The 17,733-nt window shown below is 35.0% G+C and overlaps 2 protein-coding genes across 16 annotated transcripts in view; one reads left to right on the forward strand and one right to left on the reverse strand.

Moving 5' to 3' along the window:
* The window catches only part of LOC147845640 (uncharacterized), a 33,969-nt gene extending 31,127 nt beyond the window's left edge, over positions 1-2,842 (forward strand). Inside the window, exon 2 of the mRNA XM_087244594.1 lies at positions 1,490-2,842. Coding sequence (XP_087100720.1) covers positions 1,490-1,601 — 112 coding nt within the window. The 3' untranslated portion in view covers positions 1,602-2,842. The remainder of the gene's footprint in view (positions 1-1,489) is intronic.
* rbfox1 (RNA binding fox-1 homolog 1) overlaps positions 1-17,733 on the reverse strand; it is a 445,822-nt gene that overhangs the window by 303,374 nt on the left and 124,715 nt on the right. The gene's annotated exons all lie outside the window — the stretch shown is intronic.

The following is a 17,733-nucleotide window of genomic DNA, read 5'->3' on the forward strand; positions in this document are numbered from 1 at the left end:
AGCAGCGAATCTCTCATTTTGATCCGTTGTTTTGTTTGATAACAGAGCTGTCACTTTATAAATGCAAAGATCTATAATGGAAGCATTTAATTACTTTTGTAACTTTTGATGCACATTTAACACAAAATGACTTGTGTTTAAAATAAAACACGCCAGGACAGATAGTTTTACATATTATAAAGTGTTTGTCTGTTTTAAAACACATCCAAATCCAAAAGTGTCCACATTTGCTTGTCTTCAAATCGAGTGTACAGAAGCTGAGAACAGTGTGTTTTTACAGTATGTAGCCTGTACAGTATGTGTCTGTCAGTCAGCAATGTTAGGGCTGATTTACAGGACTGATTCAGAGGCTGCATAGGAAGGGTGATGGTTGAGGCATAGCTTTAATGCAATGGGAGTGAATGTGGTCATTTTAATATTAGTTTCAACTTGCTTTCAAGCCATTATAAAGCAAAAACATAATTTTCTTGAACAGCTCTTGCAATTATATCACATTTGAGATCGGGTCTTTGATGGTACTTTCACTTTCCTAATAAATATTAAAAATATGGGAGAAATATGAGAAAATGCCTAAACGAAATGACAGCGGGATAGAATGCTAAAATATGGGAGAATCCTGGCAAAAACAGGAGGATTGACAGGTATGTACATTATTAAAATACAAAGCTGTTGTTAATATTAGTTAATGCACTGTAGGTTCGACTGAGAACGACAAGGTGATTAAATATTGCTATGTATGCAGTGTTCAATGTTTATTCATATATTAACCAACAAAGCAAGTTATCGACCTGTAAAGTGTTATCACATATTGTAACAAAAAAGCCATTTATAAGCGTTTGACCATAAATGCAAAAATGAAATAAAAAATCTAAATAATAAAAAATGTATTTAAATTAAATTAATAAAAAAAAAATTTAATAAAAATAAATAAAACAAAACAAAAATAAAAAACAACAAAATAAAATAAAACAAAAAAAAAAACAACAAAATAAAATAAAATAAAACAAAACATAAAAACAACAAAATAACATAAAACAAAACAAAACAAAAAACAAAAGAACATTTTGCAACCACAAATTTATATGAATTAAATTCTGGATCAAAACCCCACTTCTTTAGGCTTTTAGTTTTGTTCTAGCACCTTCCATCAGTCTTCCGACAGCTAGTTCGACCCCCAGAAGCTCCTGCCACTGAAAAAATGTCAATGCAGATATGAAGAATTCAGGGTAAGATTTTTTCGAGAGGTGTCTGCAGAGATAGCACATTCTCTTAGAAGGCCAGCAGATAGAAGATCAATATTCCCACACAACTTTCTTGTGATTAATTTTTAATGGCCAGAGGAACTTCTCCCTTATAAAATGTAAATGGCTTTAATGTTAAATGCAAAGGGAATGACACCTTGATCAGTCACCCTTTCCACTTGCTTTTCAGCAGACGGTGACCAGCAGAGTTGCTTGATGACAACTTTCTTTCTCCTTTCTCCCTCCAGAGAGCCTCAAAGAGCTTTTGCGCAACCTCCACCTCCTCCTTCACCACCCAAAAGAGGCGATTCCCTCTCTCCAACCACATCACACGCAGCTCTACAGCTATGCTACAGGTAATAGCGAGTTTGGGCTGAAGTGGGTGGATATGTCTGAAGAAAAGAGATGGATCTTCTCCAGCTCCAAATTTATTCTGTGAAGGCTGCTTGGAATCTAAAGTTTCCATTAAACTGCAGCGGCTGTTCAATGAAGGTGCAAATGATAAGGTTTTTTTTCAAATTCCTCACTTAAAAATAAAAAGGAGAATATAGCGACCGTCTATGTCCTGTTTAACCTGTTTTAGTCACTGTTCATTTGTACCAATGTGTGTGTTATTTGATGGACAAAGAGAATGAAAAATAAATGTAATTATATTTTTAAATGAACTGGATTATAAGCACTAATGTCACTGAACGCTCAACATCCTAACAGTTGAAAAACATCAGTGCTATTTTTTTACATACAGAGATTTGATGTGTAGCTGTAAACCAACATATTTCATTCTGAAAACGTAGCCCACTTCAAGAGATTGCAAATTATGTAACCACAGCTACGTATGGCTGCATTTAATCTTTAAAACAAACAATACAAGGCAGTATGATGCCCCTTTTCTCGCTTACGACCAATTATCTTCGTATGGATAGCTTTTCCGCTGTCACCAGTTTGTCTAGTAGGTTGACATATGTTGACGAACTTGAGACACAGAGCGGAGTTGACCGCGACAATGAGGTTCGAGTCTGGTGAAGAACGGTTCCAGAAAGTAGGTAAGACAAAAACAAAAGCTAAAAAATATAATAAATACGTAAATAACAGGGTGAGAATTTGGTAAAATCTGAAAATGTGGCAAAAAATAAGGAGGCTTTTCTTTGTCTGAACTGCTTTTTAAAACACTGCGGTTCGGTTTAGAGAAGGTGGTGGGTGGGTAAATCTGTGATTTTTAAAACACCATTGGTTGGGTTCAGGGCTTAATTTGTGCCAGAACATGCCGGATCCTCTAAAATCTGATCCTGCACCTCATTTTACCTATCTCCCTCTTCAACCATCCTCCTCCCCCGTCCGTTGTCCACTTTCACTTTCTTCTGTGACTCCCCAACCCTCTTCACTTTCGTCCGCAACACCCCTGCACTGCTCACTTTCGTCTGCCACACAAATTAATTACTGGTTGGGTTTAGGGAAGGGGAAGGGTATGGTCGATTAGTCAGTCAGTAAGTCAGTCAACAGCGGCCTCTGGTGGATTTACGTGAAAACAGCAAGTGGGAATGGCACTCGCGAGACATTTGACATCTGAAAAAGCAGACATAGTGGCCTCTGGTGGATTTGCGAAAACAAAAACTGAAGAAAAAAAACCCTGCTCTTGGGACATATTTGGCGCTCTACAGAAATGTATATAAAGGTACATACTGTAGTTGCTGGAAACAGTAAAATTACATTTAAAGAAATAAAGGCAAGATCAATCTTTTATTACAATGCAAATATTGCAGTGGTGTCAGTGCTATGAGTTACATTGAGAATGTGTATTAAAGTGTTTTTTTTATTCTTAATTTTCTTAAAATATATTCACATACACTGTTTTAAATGTTAATGTCAACTCTGAAAACTGGGCTTACACAATTTCAATTTACTAAAATTTCCATGTTAAGCTGCTTTGACACAATCTATTGCAAAGACATTGCTATAGAAATAAAGATTAACTAAAATTGAACTGAATTAAATCTCAGAATGCCTTGCAAATAATAAAAGCTAAGCATATTTAGTCATACTTAAAAAAAAGTTCCATTATAAATGTTAGTTTCATTCTTTTCAAAATCCTCATTAAATTAAATAAGAATATGACAAAAATAATAATAAATGACTCTTTAAGTTAGTGTTTCATTATTTACCTGCAAAGTTAAAGTTTATTTTGTGAGTAAGTTTCTTTAGCTGGCTGTAAAACTATGTTGCATTTTTGGTCAATTCCCCTATACGGATCTCGACGCATGCTGCAAGGTCAAAACAAGATTTTCCTATTGATATTTCTGTCATGCTGACAGTTGAATATGTACGAATCATGGAGTCTAACAAAAGATTTCAGAGAATAACCATATTTCTTGGCTTGTACATCCGCTTTTGTAGGGGCACACAACGATCCCAAATGATATATCCCTGTCAACAAAAATAACAGCTTGTGTGAGGTTGGCATTTAAGCCTTTTTACAGTACCCAAAACGGTTGTTAAATCTGACCTATAGTGAGTTACCACTGTTAAGGTGCAGAATCCGAAATGTATTGATTTTATGTCCATTCCTTCTGAAAGAGGCCACATGAGAATACACCAGGCTCTCACAGCCAAAAAATAAATAAAGTCCTAATGATTTCACTGTAAAACGAGATGAAATGACAATTGCTCAACAGCAAGGATTCATTTCATCTGAGGGTTCAACAATAAGTATGGCCAACGTGAAAGTTTCAAGCAGTTAACAGAACTCCCTTTTGTGAGATATTGTGTGTTTTATTGCGATTGGATTACAGACATAAACAGACATCTGGTTTCTACAATTTATTCTGCAACATCTAAACTAATCAATAGTGTTTAATATTGTATGGGATGATTTAAAGCAAATGTCAGCTGTAAAAAGCTTTTTTCCACTCATGAAAACACATTAAATAATGTCACTATAACTAATGTTTCAATTTTTTTAGATGCATATGTTTTGAAAGTTATTAGTCTGATTGCTCAGCAGAAAAAAACAAAACTTAGTTGTTGAGGACTGCAATTATTAATGAAATGCAGTAAAACGTTGACAGGTTTATACATGAAAGTACAACACCGAGATCTAAACAATGACATACAGTACTGCAAGCCTCAGCATCCGGAGAGCAATTTTTGTTAGTTGTCACATTGTGCTATCTAAATAAATCCCATTAAGTGTATTTATGGATCACTTTAAATATTTTATTTTGTGGTTGTTGTTCTTTCTTCAATTTAATAGACATTTTTACTCGGCTTTCCTGTTTTGGTTTCTGTTTCATTTATTTCACTTCTTTGTGGTATTATCACAGATTTTCTGATTATTATTGTGAGATTGAATTGGCTCTACCACTTAGTGAACCCACTGTTCTGCCATTAGAGAAAGTGTAACAGCTAGCTTGGATCATGTATGACTTCTACAATAAAACAGTTTTTGTTTCTGGTGTAAACTAGATCTATCCAAAATGACTGTTTATAAGCAAACGTGCTATAGATTAGTTACTGTAATATGCTTTTGATTCCTAAAATTATAAACAGTTTTCCGACAAAAGCAGTTCATTTGCCCTGATGGAGCTCTGCTCAGTTTGTTTGCTCTGTTTTTAGTGATTAAAGTACAAAGCTGCATTGAGATCATTGTTTAAAACCAGTAGTAACAGTACAGCAACTACTACAGCAACGCTATAGTGATGCAAAAAACATTGAAGCACAAGCATACTTTGAAATGTTCCTTGTTCATGCCTAAAGGGTAGATTTAAATAAATATTTCACAAAGCCTTTTATTCTAGTAAGTCATGCTGTGAATACTGTAGGTAAATAAAGTACTCAGTATCATATCCACAAAAATCTGTTAACAAATTTTCAAAGCAAATGAATTCAAGCAGCAGGACAGGTAACAAATGGGGTCAGTCGGGTCACAAAAGTACAGCTCTGCTACACTAACAGCAAAGTTTGAATGAAAACATGAGACAACTATGGAAATACATGCTGTAAATCATCACAAGCTCTGCAATGATAGACCCTAGTGAAGTAAGATTCTTTTATTTATATGTGATCCTGGACCACAAAACCAGTCACATGAGGGTCAAATATTTTGGAATCAAGATTTTAACAGCATCTGAAAGCTGAATAAATTATCTTTTCATTGGAGTAGGGTTTGTTAAGATTGAACAATATTTGGGGGTAATATGACTATTGGAAATTTGGAATCCGAGTGAAAAAAAATAAATACTGAGAAAATCGAAAAATATAAGTCCTTAGCGATGCTTATTACTAATTGGAAATTAAGTTTTGATATATTCAGGGTAGGACATTTACTTAAAGTTTTCACAGAACATGAGCTTTACTTAAAATTCCAAAGATAACTGAATGCAAAGATGTCATTTAAAGAATATGTATCAGTTTGACATTTTGACTGTAGTCCAGGGTCACATATAGCACTTTCTACAATTTTAAAGCAACTTAACAATTTTAAAAACAAGAATTGAGACAGTGTTGTTATCAATTAAATTTACACTTCAGTTAATATAGAAGCTACCTCTGAACAATTCCATGTCAAAGAAGACGCTCATTATGCTTAAAAGGAATATACTCTCATTCTATTGTAATAATCAAAGAAATTCACTTTGCAGATCCAATAAATATTATGCTGCACCTGAAAATAGTGCCCAGCTATGTAACTAGGTAACGCCAACCTGATTTCACCAACTACAACATGTTCCTGGATTAACATCTATGTTGATCCTGGAACAAAATCCCAATCAGCCAATCAGAATTAAGAGATATGTTTACAGTTTATGTTACGTTTAGGCTTACAGTTTATGCACTTCTACATGACTGTTATCCAACTATTGTTCCCCTCTGATTTTGGGGATAATTTAGAGTTATGGTTGGGTTTAGGGGTAGGGAATAGGTATGGATTACATTTTCCAACAAAAATGATGTTCCAGAATCAACATCCAGGATCACATTATACCTGGCAAAATCATAACATGCAACTAGGTACTTTAACAGTGCTGCATAATATCAATGTGCCTGCGGTAGCCATGGTAAGGCAAGATCTTTAAAGGTTAGCAAGAATGAGAGTACAGTTCTTAGTCTTATAAGCCTAGGAAAAAAAAACTTTTTATTTTCTGTCAATCTTATTTCACAATGTAAGAGTCGAGCTTTAAATAGCAAAATTTGATACTCTTTTTTTAAAAATTTTGGGCAAGATGCTAATGATCGAATCTGACTAAATGATTTCAAGAGTTCACACTTAGATACTGTTTGACAACTTGTTAGCAAGTTAGCAGGTTTGGCATGCTGTACCGGGTCTCGAGAGCTCCCCTCGGCAAAAGAGGAAAGGAGGAGAAGGGGTGGATGGGGGATTTCTTCGGAAAACGAAGATAAGGGAGTAGATCTTAACTAGGTTACTTATAGTGAGTTTGGATCAATCCGATTGGCTAGCCAATAAGTGTAGATGAGTGGCCAGTCAATCATATCACGTGCTCCTCTCGAAATTAGTTTGTGAAACTTCATTTATGCTAAGCTAAGCTAAAAGTGCTTCCACCAGAAATCAACTGAGCATATTTCTTCCCCCAAAAATGTATTTCTTTAAGTGAACTTCCACATACAGTACATAGAATTGAACTGAACCACAATTGTGCCAGTCATATCTATGCATTATGCATGAGGAACATTTACACCAAATTCCACCATACCCCTCTCATTTACCCCTCACTAGTGACTCACCAAAGCGTTAGCTACCCGTTCGTCCCCCCAGCATCCGGGGAACATGATGTATCTGCTGTCTCCGTTCAGTTAATGAAAAAGAGCGGCCTGTCCCTAAGAACGCATGCTGGTGGGCATAATTGGATTGCAACTCGCCTGCAGTTTAGCCTCCTGCTTAAAGCCCCACTCCATGACAGAATGCAGAAATAAGTGTGCGCTTTACACTCTCTATTAGTTCGATTTATTCCGGGAGTTTTGTCTTATTGAGAAAGGAGCACGGGCCTGTTGAGGAGTCGTGCTACATAGCAAAAGCAGGTTGTTCCACAAGCCTGACAGAGAGCGTGTTAATTAATATAAACCTAAATAAAGGCAGAGAGCAGGATAATCTAATGGGTTTCAGAGGGATATTATGTTTATTCTAAGCACAGAGGATGCAAAACCCAAGAGACGAACAGGTACGCATGGATATAGACAGAGACAGATGGATCACAGAGGCGCTCAGAAATTAGAACGGGGCCGGAGACAGAGGCACACTGCAGTTCTGGAGCTCTAAACGCGGAGATGGCACGAAAACGACCACAAGCTCGAATGCTGCCTGCGCCGAACACGTGAGGGATTACTGTACGCTGCATCTTGTTCTGTACATTCATCAATTCACGCAGGGGAAAGCAAAGGAATGACAGACAAATATATTACGATGTCAGACATCAAAGATTCTCTGCATAATTCCATCGGAATTCTGCTTAAGTACGGGATGAATTATTACAGCCTGAATTATATGATTCCTCAGCATGTTACCCACAAGAGTTGGAAATATACAGTATATATTTCCTTGCATACGCTACCAAATAGCTCCTGAAACTCTTTCAAAGTATTGAAAAAGTGCTCAGCTGTGCTCAGCTGTCAGAATTTGTTGACTGTTTTGATATTAGATCATTCATTTACGTTATGTACATTTAACAATGTAAATTCATATAAAATTAAATAAAAATGTTTATTTGCTTATATTAAATGATGTAGTGACCAAAGTGATGTCAATCCTTATAAGTCATATTTTCAGGGTTTGTTTAAACATACTGATGTTATGTTTATATAGATCAAAAATGCCAAAACTAAGGCAGGCAGGCCAAAGTTGGCTCACGGTAACCTTTGATTTGACTTTCCATCCTAACCGAGAAGAGAGTAAGAATGATGGGGCAATGCCTATAAAGAGATCGTTATTTCAAATTTAACATAACATTTTGTTTGTTTAATTGTTGAGCTACAAAAAAGCTAACTGAAATTAAATGTTTCAGTTAAATGTTGTAAATGAATTAGATTTGTTTTATGTACAGTACATACTGTCCCTCGAAGGATAGTAACAATACACAAGAGTCAAGATATTGGCAAGCAAATCAAGACAAAGACAGGTGTAGTTTGACTAGTGTATTCAGTATTGATCTCCATAATTTTATAAATGGGATTGTTTATGCTTTTATTGTAAGAAGTTCATTATAAAATCTACCAAAATGTATAGTTATTAAGAATAAATACATTTTTTAAAAATAATTTTTAAAAATCTTGATAAATTAGGAAATCACCATAGTGACTTTAATGTAATACAGTTGGTATATTTACCTTTGGCACACCACCCTAGATAAAGTTTGTTTTTTTGACCCCTCATAAGAAAAAGTTTGGCCATTCCGATATAGATTTTCTAAGTAGCGGTGTGAACCTACACTGGATTCACGGTTCGGTTCAGTTACGATTATCATGCCATCGATTATATACAATTCAATATTTCGGTGCATCATGGTGCATTGGCGATGCTTTCAATAAACAATTGGACATTTTATATATTTTTAACACAATAATTATTGTATTAAAATGTTTAATTTATAGATATATTTATATTATTTGTAAAACATGTTTGTCCTTTAATACAAGCAGTCAGATTTGTGAACTGTACCTTTAATTTTACAAGCTCAAAGAAAGCACTCTTTTTGTATGTACCAAACAAAACTAAAGTACATGCGCAAAACAACATGAGCATTTATAGCAAATAAACAAACTTAAACATTATCCTGCTTGCTTATGCTAATCATGCCTATGATTGGTCATATGCTCAACAGAAAAGGCTACGTTTGGCTCTAACAGTTAGCACGGCTGTGGCACTGTTCAGCAAACACAGTGACATGGACACTGATGTTACAGTAAATGGCCACAGCGATCAGCTGACCCATTATAGAAGGCAACGCAGTGGAGACGCTTGTGTCTGGATCCACAAGTAACGTTATTGTTGTAACAGACGAGAGAGGAGATAAAACTTTATCTACGAACACTCCAGCAGGTCAAAGCGGCCACAGATATTAAAAGAGAGAGTTTACAACTTTAATTTTTTCCTAGATAGGTAAATTCAAGCAGTGGATTCTGCACATTTATTTGCTTTTTAAGTAGTTGAAGCATTTTTATTACTTTTATTTTCTTATTTTATTTTAATTACTTGTGGTCTCCTCCCTCACAATAGTAAGCTACTGCCATGTAACACATATGTGATAAATAACGTTAATACATAGTAACCGGCTATTGATACCCAATTGTTTGCATCTGCATCGTGGTGAATCGAAGAAACAATTCATTTTGACACCCCTAGCTTGGAGTGTAAGATTTTTATATGCTTTGCATTTCACTTGTTTCATTTGTGATAATGGAAAGAAAACATAAATGGATGGCTGCTAATCAAACACAATGGAGAACCAAATAAATATTAACAAATTTTCATATCTTAGTTAAAGGTATACTTAATTTCTGCTGAGATTTTTGTTTTTCCAAGGGCTTTTATGTGTCCATCCATCCATGTATCGGCATAGTAAAATGAACTTTATATTCTGTGATCAGCTTTTGTTAGCTTTTTGCTACATAATTTGTTAGTAAAACACCTTTAGTTTAAAGTTTTTCTCTTACCAATATAACATGTTCTTCATATTTTGATGATTTCATGATTTTAGGGGCATTTATAGCAACATTGTGCAAGTGTCAATTACTTTAGCTCATTGCTATATGGTATGCAACACAATCTTCATCTATATCTCATATACTACTTATAACATTAAAAGCATGGGATTTTCATCACACCACCACCTTAAAATAGTTTATATACTGAAAGAATGTTCTGTGATACGGATAATAAGGCGTCTTTTTTAATATCATCAGCACTTTGAATTTGATGTATGTTGATCTAGAATCAGTTCAATAAAACCACTCTGCTTTGTGTTGGTTGGTTCATCAGTACAGGCATCGGCGCAAGATTACACTTCTTTAATGTCATAGCAAGACACCAATTCACTCTGTGCAATAAACCATAATCAAATTACGGATTTCAATATCTGTCTCTAAATGATTAAAAACATGTAAAAGAAGATTAACCGCGAGAAACCGTGAAAATTAACATTCCAAGAAAGATGCAAATTCCATTTGGATACATCATTCATCATTTTGGCAAACTCAGAAATATGTGCGTGCTGTGCACTTCTTGCTACTGCAATCTGATTATGCCCAATAAATTCTGAAAACACTGAGGCAATATTAATCTCGCGGAACAATACCGTTTCAGATGCAGATTTTTTGTAGATATTTCCTTTCTGCTAGTGGGGATCATGCAGTATTAATGAGACTTTATATGTAATCGCCACTGTATAACTGCATGCTATACAGAAATTACAAGAATACATTTGTATAAGCAGAATAAGGACTTTTTTTTAATCCAATCCAGAGCTGAAGAACTGCAACACCAAAGAAAAATTTGTCTTTCAAAAAGTAACATCAGCTCCTATTTGTGCATCCCTGCAGTATGTGTGTATATTTCTGAAGAAAAGCTGTGCAGTTCTGTAAAGCACACATTTAAAAGCGATCCACTGAGATACACAAGCATATGAAAATCAAACAAACTTTAAGGATAATAATGGGAATTTTGGTGTTAGTGAAAGCATTTTAAATGAATGCCTTGTCTATTGTAATGTTACAAATACAATCAGTACAAAATTATTGAAAATGTGCAAAATAATTCATGAATTGCAATGGATTTTTTTTTTCTGACATGCACTTGCTAAAATATGTAAAATGACACAGGATCATACAGCATTTTTATTTATTTTTAAAAAGTATTGCCTGCAAATGGGTGAGGTAAATTATTAAGATCTGAAGTAACAACTCACTTTTATTTTAATATGTCACACGAATACACTATACAAGATTTCCATTCATTCATTTTTTATTATTTATTCATTTGTTTATTTAATAATTTGTTTTTAAATTAACTCTCATTTAGTGAGAGTCATCTTGTCTTCTATAGAACCAGTTTTCACCCCAGGTTAAAAATTAAAAATATATACAAAAGATTAGTAACTAATACTATACAATAGAACTAAATAATTGATTATGAGGTCTGGACTGAATTATGTGAAGGATGTTCTGAAGGAATTAATAGTCAATTATGGAATTTAATTGGAAAGTAAAAACTCTAGGCAATTTAATACTCCTTACTTATTTAATACTTGTTATGTAAAAGAAACATCTGTTGGTTTGTGTTGAAGAAAATGTGGTAAAATAGCAGATCATACCCAGATTTTTGGTACTGCCCCAAGATTAGAGAATCTTGGGATAATGTTAAAAAAGAGGTAAATAAGAAATTAGATATATAAATACCCATCAATCCAGACGTGTTCTTATTGGGAGAACTTCCTAAAGAATTGTTTAATGAAGAAACAAGATTTGTACTAAAGATATAACAGTACATTGGATGGAAGAAGGTCATCGAAAGGTGGCTCAGTGTATTTAGAGGTTTAAACAGGTCAGTGTAATGAAAAAAATATAACTGCATGCCTACATGCATATCACTTTTCTGAAGAGGTGGAAAATAAAATCACAAGATATTTGGATATGTACATTTAGAGTTTATTTAACCTAACACCAATGTAAACACAAAGTAACTGAATGTACAAATTAATCCCTTGAAAATAATTTATGACGGCAGTACTCTTTTATTTATTTTTTATTATATTTCTTATTTCGTTTTTAATTTGTGTGTAATTTTTTTATTCCCTCATCTGTAAGGGGTTAATTTGTTGGGGAAGGGGTTGTCATAAATAAAAAGATTTTTTTTTTTTTATAAATAAATAAATAAATATAGCAGTATTCCTTTATTTGGTCCACTCTTGTCGATTTAATAGAAGTGACTGAGGTCTGACCAACAACAAAAAAAGCATTTGAAACTATTATAAACAAGGTTCAAATGAGTATTCTTGAACTCATTTAATAGCTCTTTGTGAGGAAGAAACAGAAGAGTAAATCAATATTCACTTATAATATTGACATCCATTCTAGTGCTGAGTCATTAATGAAATGGTGTTTTGAGTTAGATCTTTTCAACAAATCAGTCAGCTCAATTTATATAAATCAGTATAATTGATTTGTGCAAAAAAGCGTAACACCTAGAACAAGACAACCCAGAATTACAGAATGAGGTTTGAAAAAGCCCAATACAATTAAAGGCATAGCTCACAAAAAAAAGTAATCATTGTCAAGATATTTTCAATATAGCTGGAAACCTGTAATCATTGATTTCCATTCTTTTTTCCTATTATGGAACTCAATAGTTACAGGTTTCCAGCTTTCTTCAAAAAAAATAAAATAAATAAATAAATAAATAAATAAAAAAAGTGGTGTGTGTGAACAGAAGAGAGAAACTCATAAAGATTTGTACGCACTTGAAAGTGAGTAAATTGAGAGTAAATTTGTATTTTTTGTTAAAGTTTCTCTTTTAAAAACAAACTCAATAAAACAATCAGAATATTTATAGCAGATTCAAGCTGAAATGAAATGAGTGCAGTGTGACGCAAAACACCAAAAACTTAAATCTTTTCCACACAAATGACGATTATAGAGTCAGATTGTTGTTTTAAACTGATTGCTGTACAGTTTTACATAAATAGCTAAAATGGTTATTTATATACAGTACAACATGCTATTTTTCTCTGACTATTCAAAGCATGTAGTGAATATGAGAAAAACGTGATTGGTTGTTGGTTGCTGAGCATCTATGGCATTAATTATTTCACACTTCACATGATTGGAACTGCAAATGTGGTTCTAAAACATCTCTGGTGCAAGGTTTTATAACCCCAGGTAAAATGTGGTGCAAACTTCGCTTCTAAATTACAATTGTAAATGCCATTTCAGTGCAATAAAGTGAAGCAAAAACCATCAAACTGTGCTTTTACACCAAACATAAAATCACTAATTGCAAATTCATGTCTGCATGAGGCATGAACAGTGCCACCAAAGTCGCTACACGGTGATGAAGAAAAAAAAAAGAAAATGATTGTACCTGCCTGTTGTGAACAGCTCTATAGGAATGTATTGTTTGATTCATGAGCATTTCAGATTTGCTCTGTTATGTGAAAGGACCTTCCTTTACCCAAGGTTACATTCTTCGTGAAGTTGTTCACATTTTTTTGCAAAACTATAAATGAATAAATATCATGCATGGATCTACAGTATTGTAGCCAGGTGGTGCAGCAGTCACGTGGTGCAAGTTGTAGAAAAATTAAGGTGCACAAGATGGTGTGAATGAAGCTAATAACTCTGGGTTATGTGCAATGTGATGATTCAAATCCGTTCTGATGCCAAATGAATCACAATAAAATTCAAACAGGAGATTATAAGAATGAATCTCAGAGATTTATTTATATAATTTCAGAAAACATCAGAAAAGTTGACATGGTGTTTTCTTTTCCTGCCTCTGAACGATGTATAATAAAGTGGTGTTCAAAAGTGCAATGCTGATTTGCTTGTTTGTTGGCTGGCAGAAAGTGAATTTGCATCTTATTCAGCATGTCTGCAGTAAGCTTTTTTTAAATCGATAATAAAGTCCGACCATTCTATTTTGCTTTACATTTTTAGTCTACAGTCTTTAATTTGAAAACTGTTCATGCTGCATATGCTGTGTCTTTTGAAATTATTATTGTTGCTTGTTCAAAGTGCTTATTTAAATTGAGCAGAATCAAGACAATTCTTGAGTTTTTTTGGGAACAACTTAATTGTTTTATATTCAATCCACTTATAAATTTGTAAAAACAATGAAGCTTATTGAATCGATTGGTGCTGTGACAATAAGAAGGAATTGTGTGGAACTTTTTTTACAATGTAAAAAATGTTTTAATGGAAATGATAGAGGGTGACATGGTACACTGAAAAAAAATTCATAGATAAATCCTTGGATTTACAATTTATATAATATATAAATATATTAAGTGATTGTAAACAATTTATTTGAGCTTAACAAACAAATTAAGTTGAACATTACTAAATTTTATTTGTTTATTTAAATTCAACACAGCAGTCACCTCACAGCAAGAAGGATGCTGGTTCATGTCCTGTGTTTGTGTGTGGGTTTCTTCTGGATGCTCCGACAGGTGAATTGAATCAACTAAACTGGCTGTAGTGAATGAGTGTGGATGGATGTTTCCCAGTACTTGGTTAGAACTGAAAGGGCATCCGCTGTGTAAAACATACAGTATGCTGGATAAGTTGCTGGTTTATTTCGTTGTGTCGGCCGCTGAACAAAGGGTTTAAGGGTTCTACGCTGAAGGAAAATGAATGAATGAAATGATAGAAAAAGCCTTATTTGTTTATATAAAGATTCAGGAAACATTTGATATTGGATTTGTTTTATATTGTCTATTTAGTTTTCATAGCTAATTCATTTAAACAAGAAAACATGCAGCAATGGCCTAATAAAATACACCTTTACATTTGCTCTACAATGTCTTTACCGTCATTTTGTAATAAACAAATTGTGAATTGCAAAATCAAAATAGTGAATCCAAACATAAATGGAGTGACTCATTACATCCCTAAACCATGCTTGTAATGGCTACATTTTAACATAAAATTAATATGACAGTCAATGATAACAGGTTTTCAGCTTTCCTCAAAATATTTTCATTTGTGTTTGTTATTTAGAGATATTTGTGTAAGGGTAAAAAATTCAATAGATAATGACTCTGTGGTTCAAGATGCTTTTATTTGCAGTGCAAGGTGCTAAAATCCCCCAAAATCCCAAAAATAACAGTACAGGCCAAAACAAACAAACAAAAAAATAATAACAACAACTTAAACATTCATTCATTTATTCATTTTCGGCTTAGTTCCTTTTTTAATTTAGGGTTGCCACAGCGGAATGAACCACCAACTTATCCAGCATATGTTTTACACAGCGGATGCCCTTTCATCTGCAACCCACCACTAGGAAACATTCATGCACACTCGTTTACACACACACAACGGACAATTTAGCCTTCCCAATTCATCAATAGTGCATGTCTTTGGACTTGTGGCTGAAGACGGAGCGCCCAGAGGAAACCTGCGCGGACACAGGGAGAACATGCAAACTCCACACAGAAGTATTCACCTTTATTTGTATAGTGCTTTTCTCACTGCGCCACTGTGACACCTAATAACTTAATCAAAATGTAACAATAAATATATACAACGTATTTGCTTTCCAGATTCTCAATAACTCCACAACAACCTTCACGCCACTACTGCCAAACTTACGCCATTATTCCCACCTCTTTTATAGCAGTGAGACTCCGCCCAGACTGGATTAATCCATGTCAGGGGTGAGTATAAGGTAAATATGGACATAAAACATTAAACCATTCAGGTAAGTAAATGTATGCTTCGAAGTTATGCATGTGGTGTAAAATGTATTGTAGCAGGATGTGTGGAGATTACTGATGTAAACGCATGCATGTATGAGCTCCAGTAGCAGTATGACCTCAGTGTGCACCCTGTGATCGGCAGATGGTAAAGGTATGTATTCAGGTGTGTGCGCTATGAACTTTGTATGAGGAGCTCTGCCGCAGGCCAGTGACAATCTCCTTTGCACAGTGTCCAACTGGAGACAGAAACATGTGGGAGAATGGAGTGTAAATGATGATGAAATTTTTAGTTTTTCGGTGAACTATCCCTTTAATTTCTAATAGATTTAATTCAAAAGAAAAAGAAAAACAGGCGAAAAGAAATCCTTCTTTTCAAGCGTCTTTGAATATTTTTGTTCTTCATCTCTTGCCTCAACATTAGTGCTTCCCCTAGCATTTTAATGGCGGTGTTATTTCAAAAACTCAACCTATAAAAGGAAACATAATTAGACGAGGATTTCTAATTAGCTTGCCCTTCTTAGAATTGGATTCGGCTGCCTCTCCACACCCATTACGATGCGTAAGCTGAAAAAATGTCATCTCAATTTAAGAGGTACCGTCAGCAACTTGCACTTCATAGAGGCAGAGGAGCAGTTTGCAAACCTCTCCCCTTTGTTCTCTGGCAGGTTTATTGGCAGGACTTTGACATGTTTAATCCTATCAGGAGATGGGCACGTTGGGGATTGAGTCTGTTTTATCTGCGAGGCGAGGAATCTCCACCCCGTTAAGAGTCGGAGCCTGATCATCGCCTGAGCTGTCATACTCGCAGGTTGCATCCTCATGCATGGAAATAAATAAAGAAATATTTCATGATCCATCTTGGTCAGGATCAAGGTAATCTCATATCTTTCTTTTTCTCCCCGGATGTAAGCTGAGAGAACAATGGGAAATCAAAGTGAGCTGAAGTTGATTCACCTTGCGTCTTTCCGAGAGGAGAAAACTAGGACTATATTTGTTCTCCTTGTTTAACCTTTATACTTGTTAAAAGTTTCTTTTAAGACCCCGTGAAATCGCTGCTGTCTCTCCTACTGAATCAGCCGCTTCTGTCAACGTTTTGTAGATAGACGACCTTAACGCTTAGCTCTAATCTTGCAGTCTTTAAGCTATTGGTTGCCTGCTGTACAACATTAGTGGTTCAAGTGGTCAAACTCTTGCCAGCCATGTGTCAGAAAACAGCATCCAGAACAGCTGGATCCCTCTCTGGTGTAGGAGCTGCTCGATCTGCTCAAAACAGCAAGGCGATCAGGGAAGACTGACAGCATCAGGTATAAAAAAAAAAAAAATCCCACTCACCCGTCCCATAGAGAACTCACAGCCATACCATCTGGAAGAAGGTTAAGTACTATTAAAGCCAAAACAACCAAACTAAAATGCCGTTTCATCCTGCAAGCTGTCAGACTGCTCAATAACTCCATCTGACAACCCTCAAATGGACTGTCCATCCTCGACTCAAGCGCTAATGCTACATGGAACCCAGATTACACTTCTTATTTCGCCTTAACTTCACTTGCAGTCTTTGAGGCACAAAGTTATGTACTTTTTACTGCCATCCATTGACAGAACTGAAGCGCTATTAATTTAGCTTTAAATGCAACTTTATCTAACAATATATGAAGAGTTGTCATGAGTGACTTCTGTTTTTAATAACAGAGTTGATTTTTCCAGTGATGAAAAAGCTGTATTATCATCAGTATTGCTCTTCAATGTCACACAATCCTTCAGAAATCATAATATGATGATATTTTTAATTGTTATCTAAGCTGAAGACAATTGTGCTGCTTCTGTTTTTAATAACAGATATTTAGATTTCAGCAAGCTTTTACGCAGCGGATGCCCTTCCAGCCGCAACCCATCTCTGGGAAACATCCACACACATTCACACACATTTTTACACTACGGACAATTTAGCCTACCCAATTCACCTGTATCGCATGTCTTTGGACTGTGGGGGAAACCAGAGCACCCGGAGGAAACCCACGCGAACACAGGGAGAACATGCAAACTCCACACAGAAACGTCAACTGAGCCGAGAAATT

The sequence above is a fragment of the Danio rerio genome, chromosome 3 (assembly GCF_052040795.2).
Source record: "Danio rerio strain M-AB ecotype USA chromosome 3, GRCz13ab, whole genome shotgun sequence".
Lineage (NCBI taxonomy): Eukaryota > Metazoa > Chordata > Actinopteri > Cypriniformes > Danionidae > Danio > Danio rerio.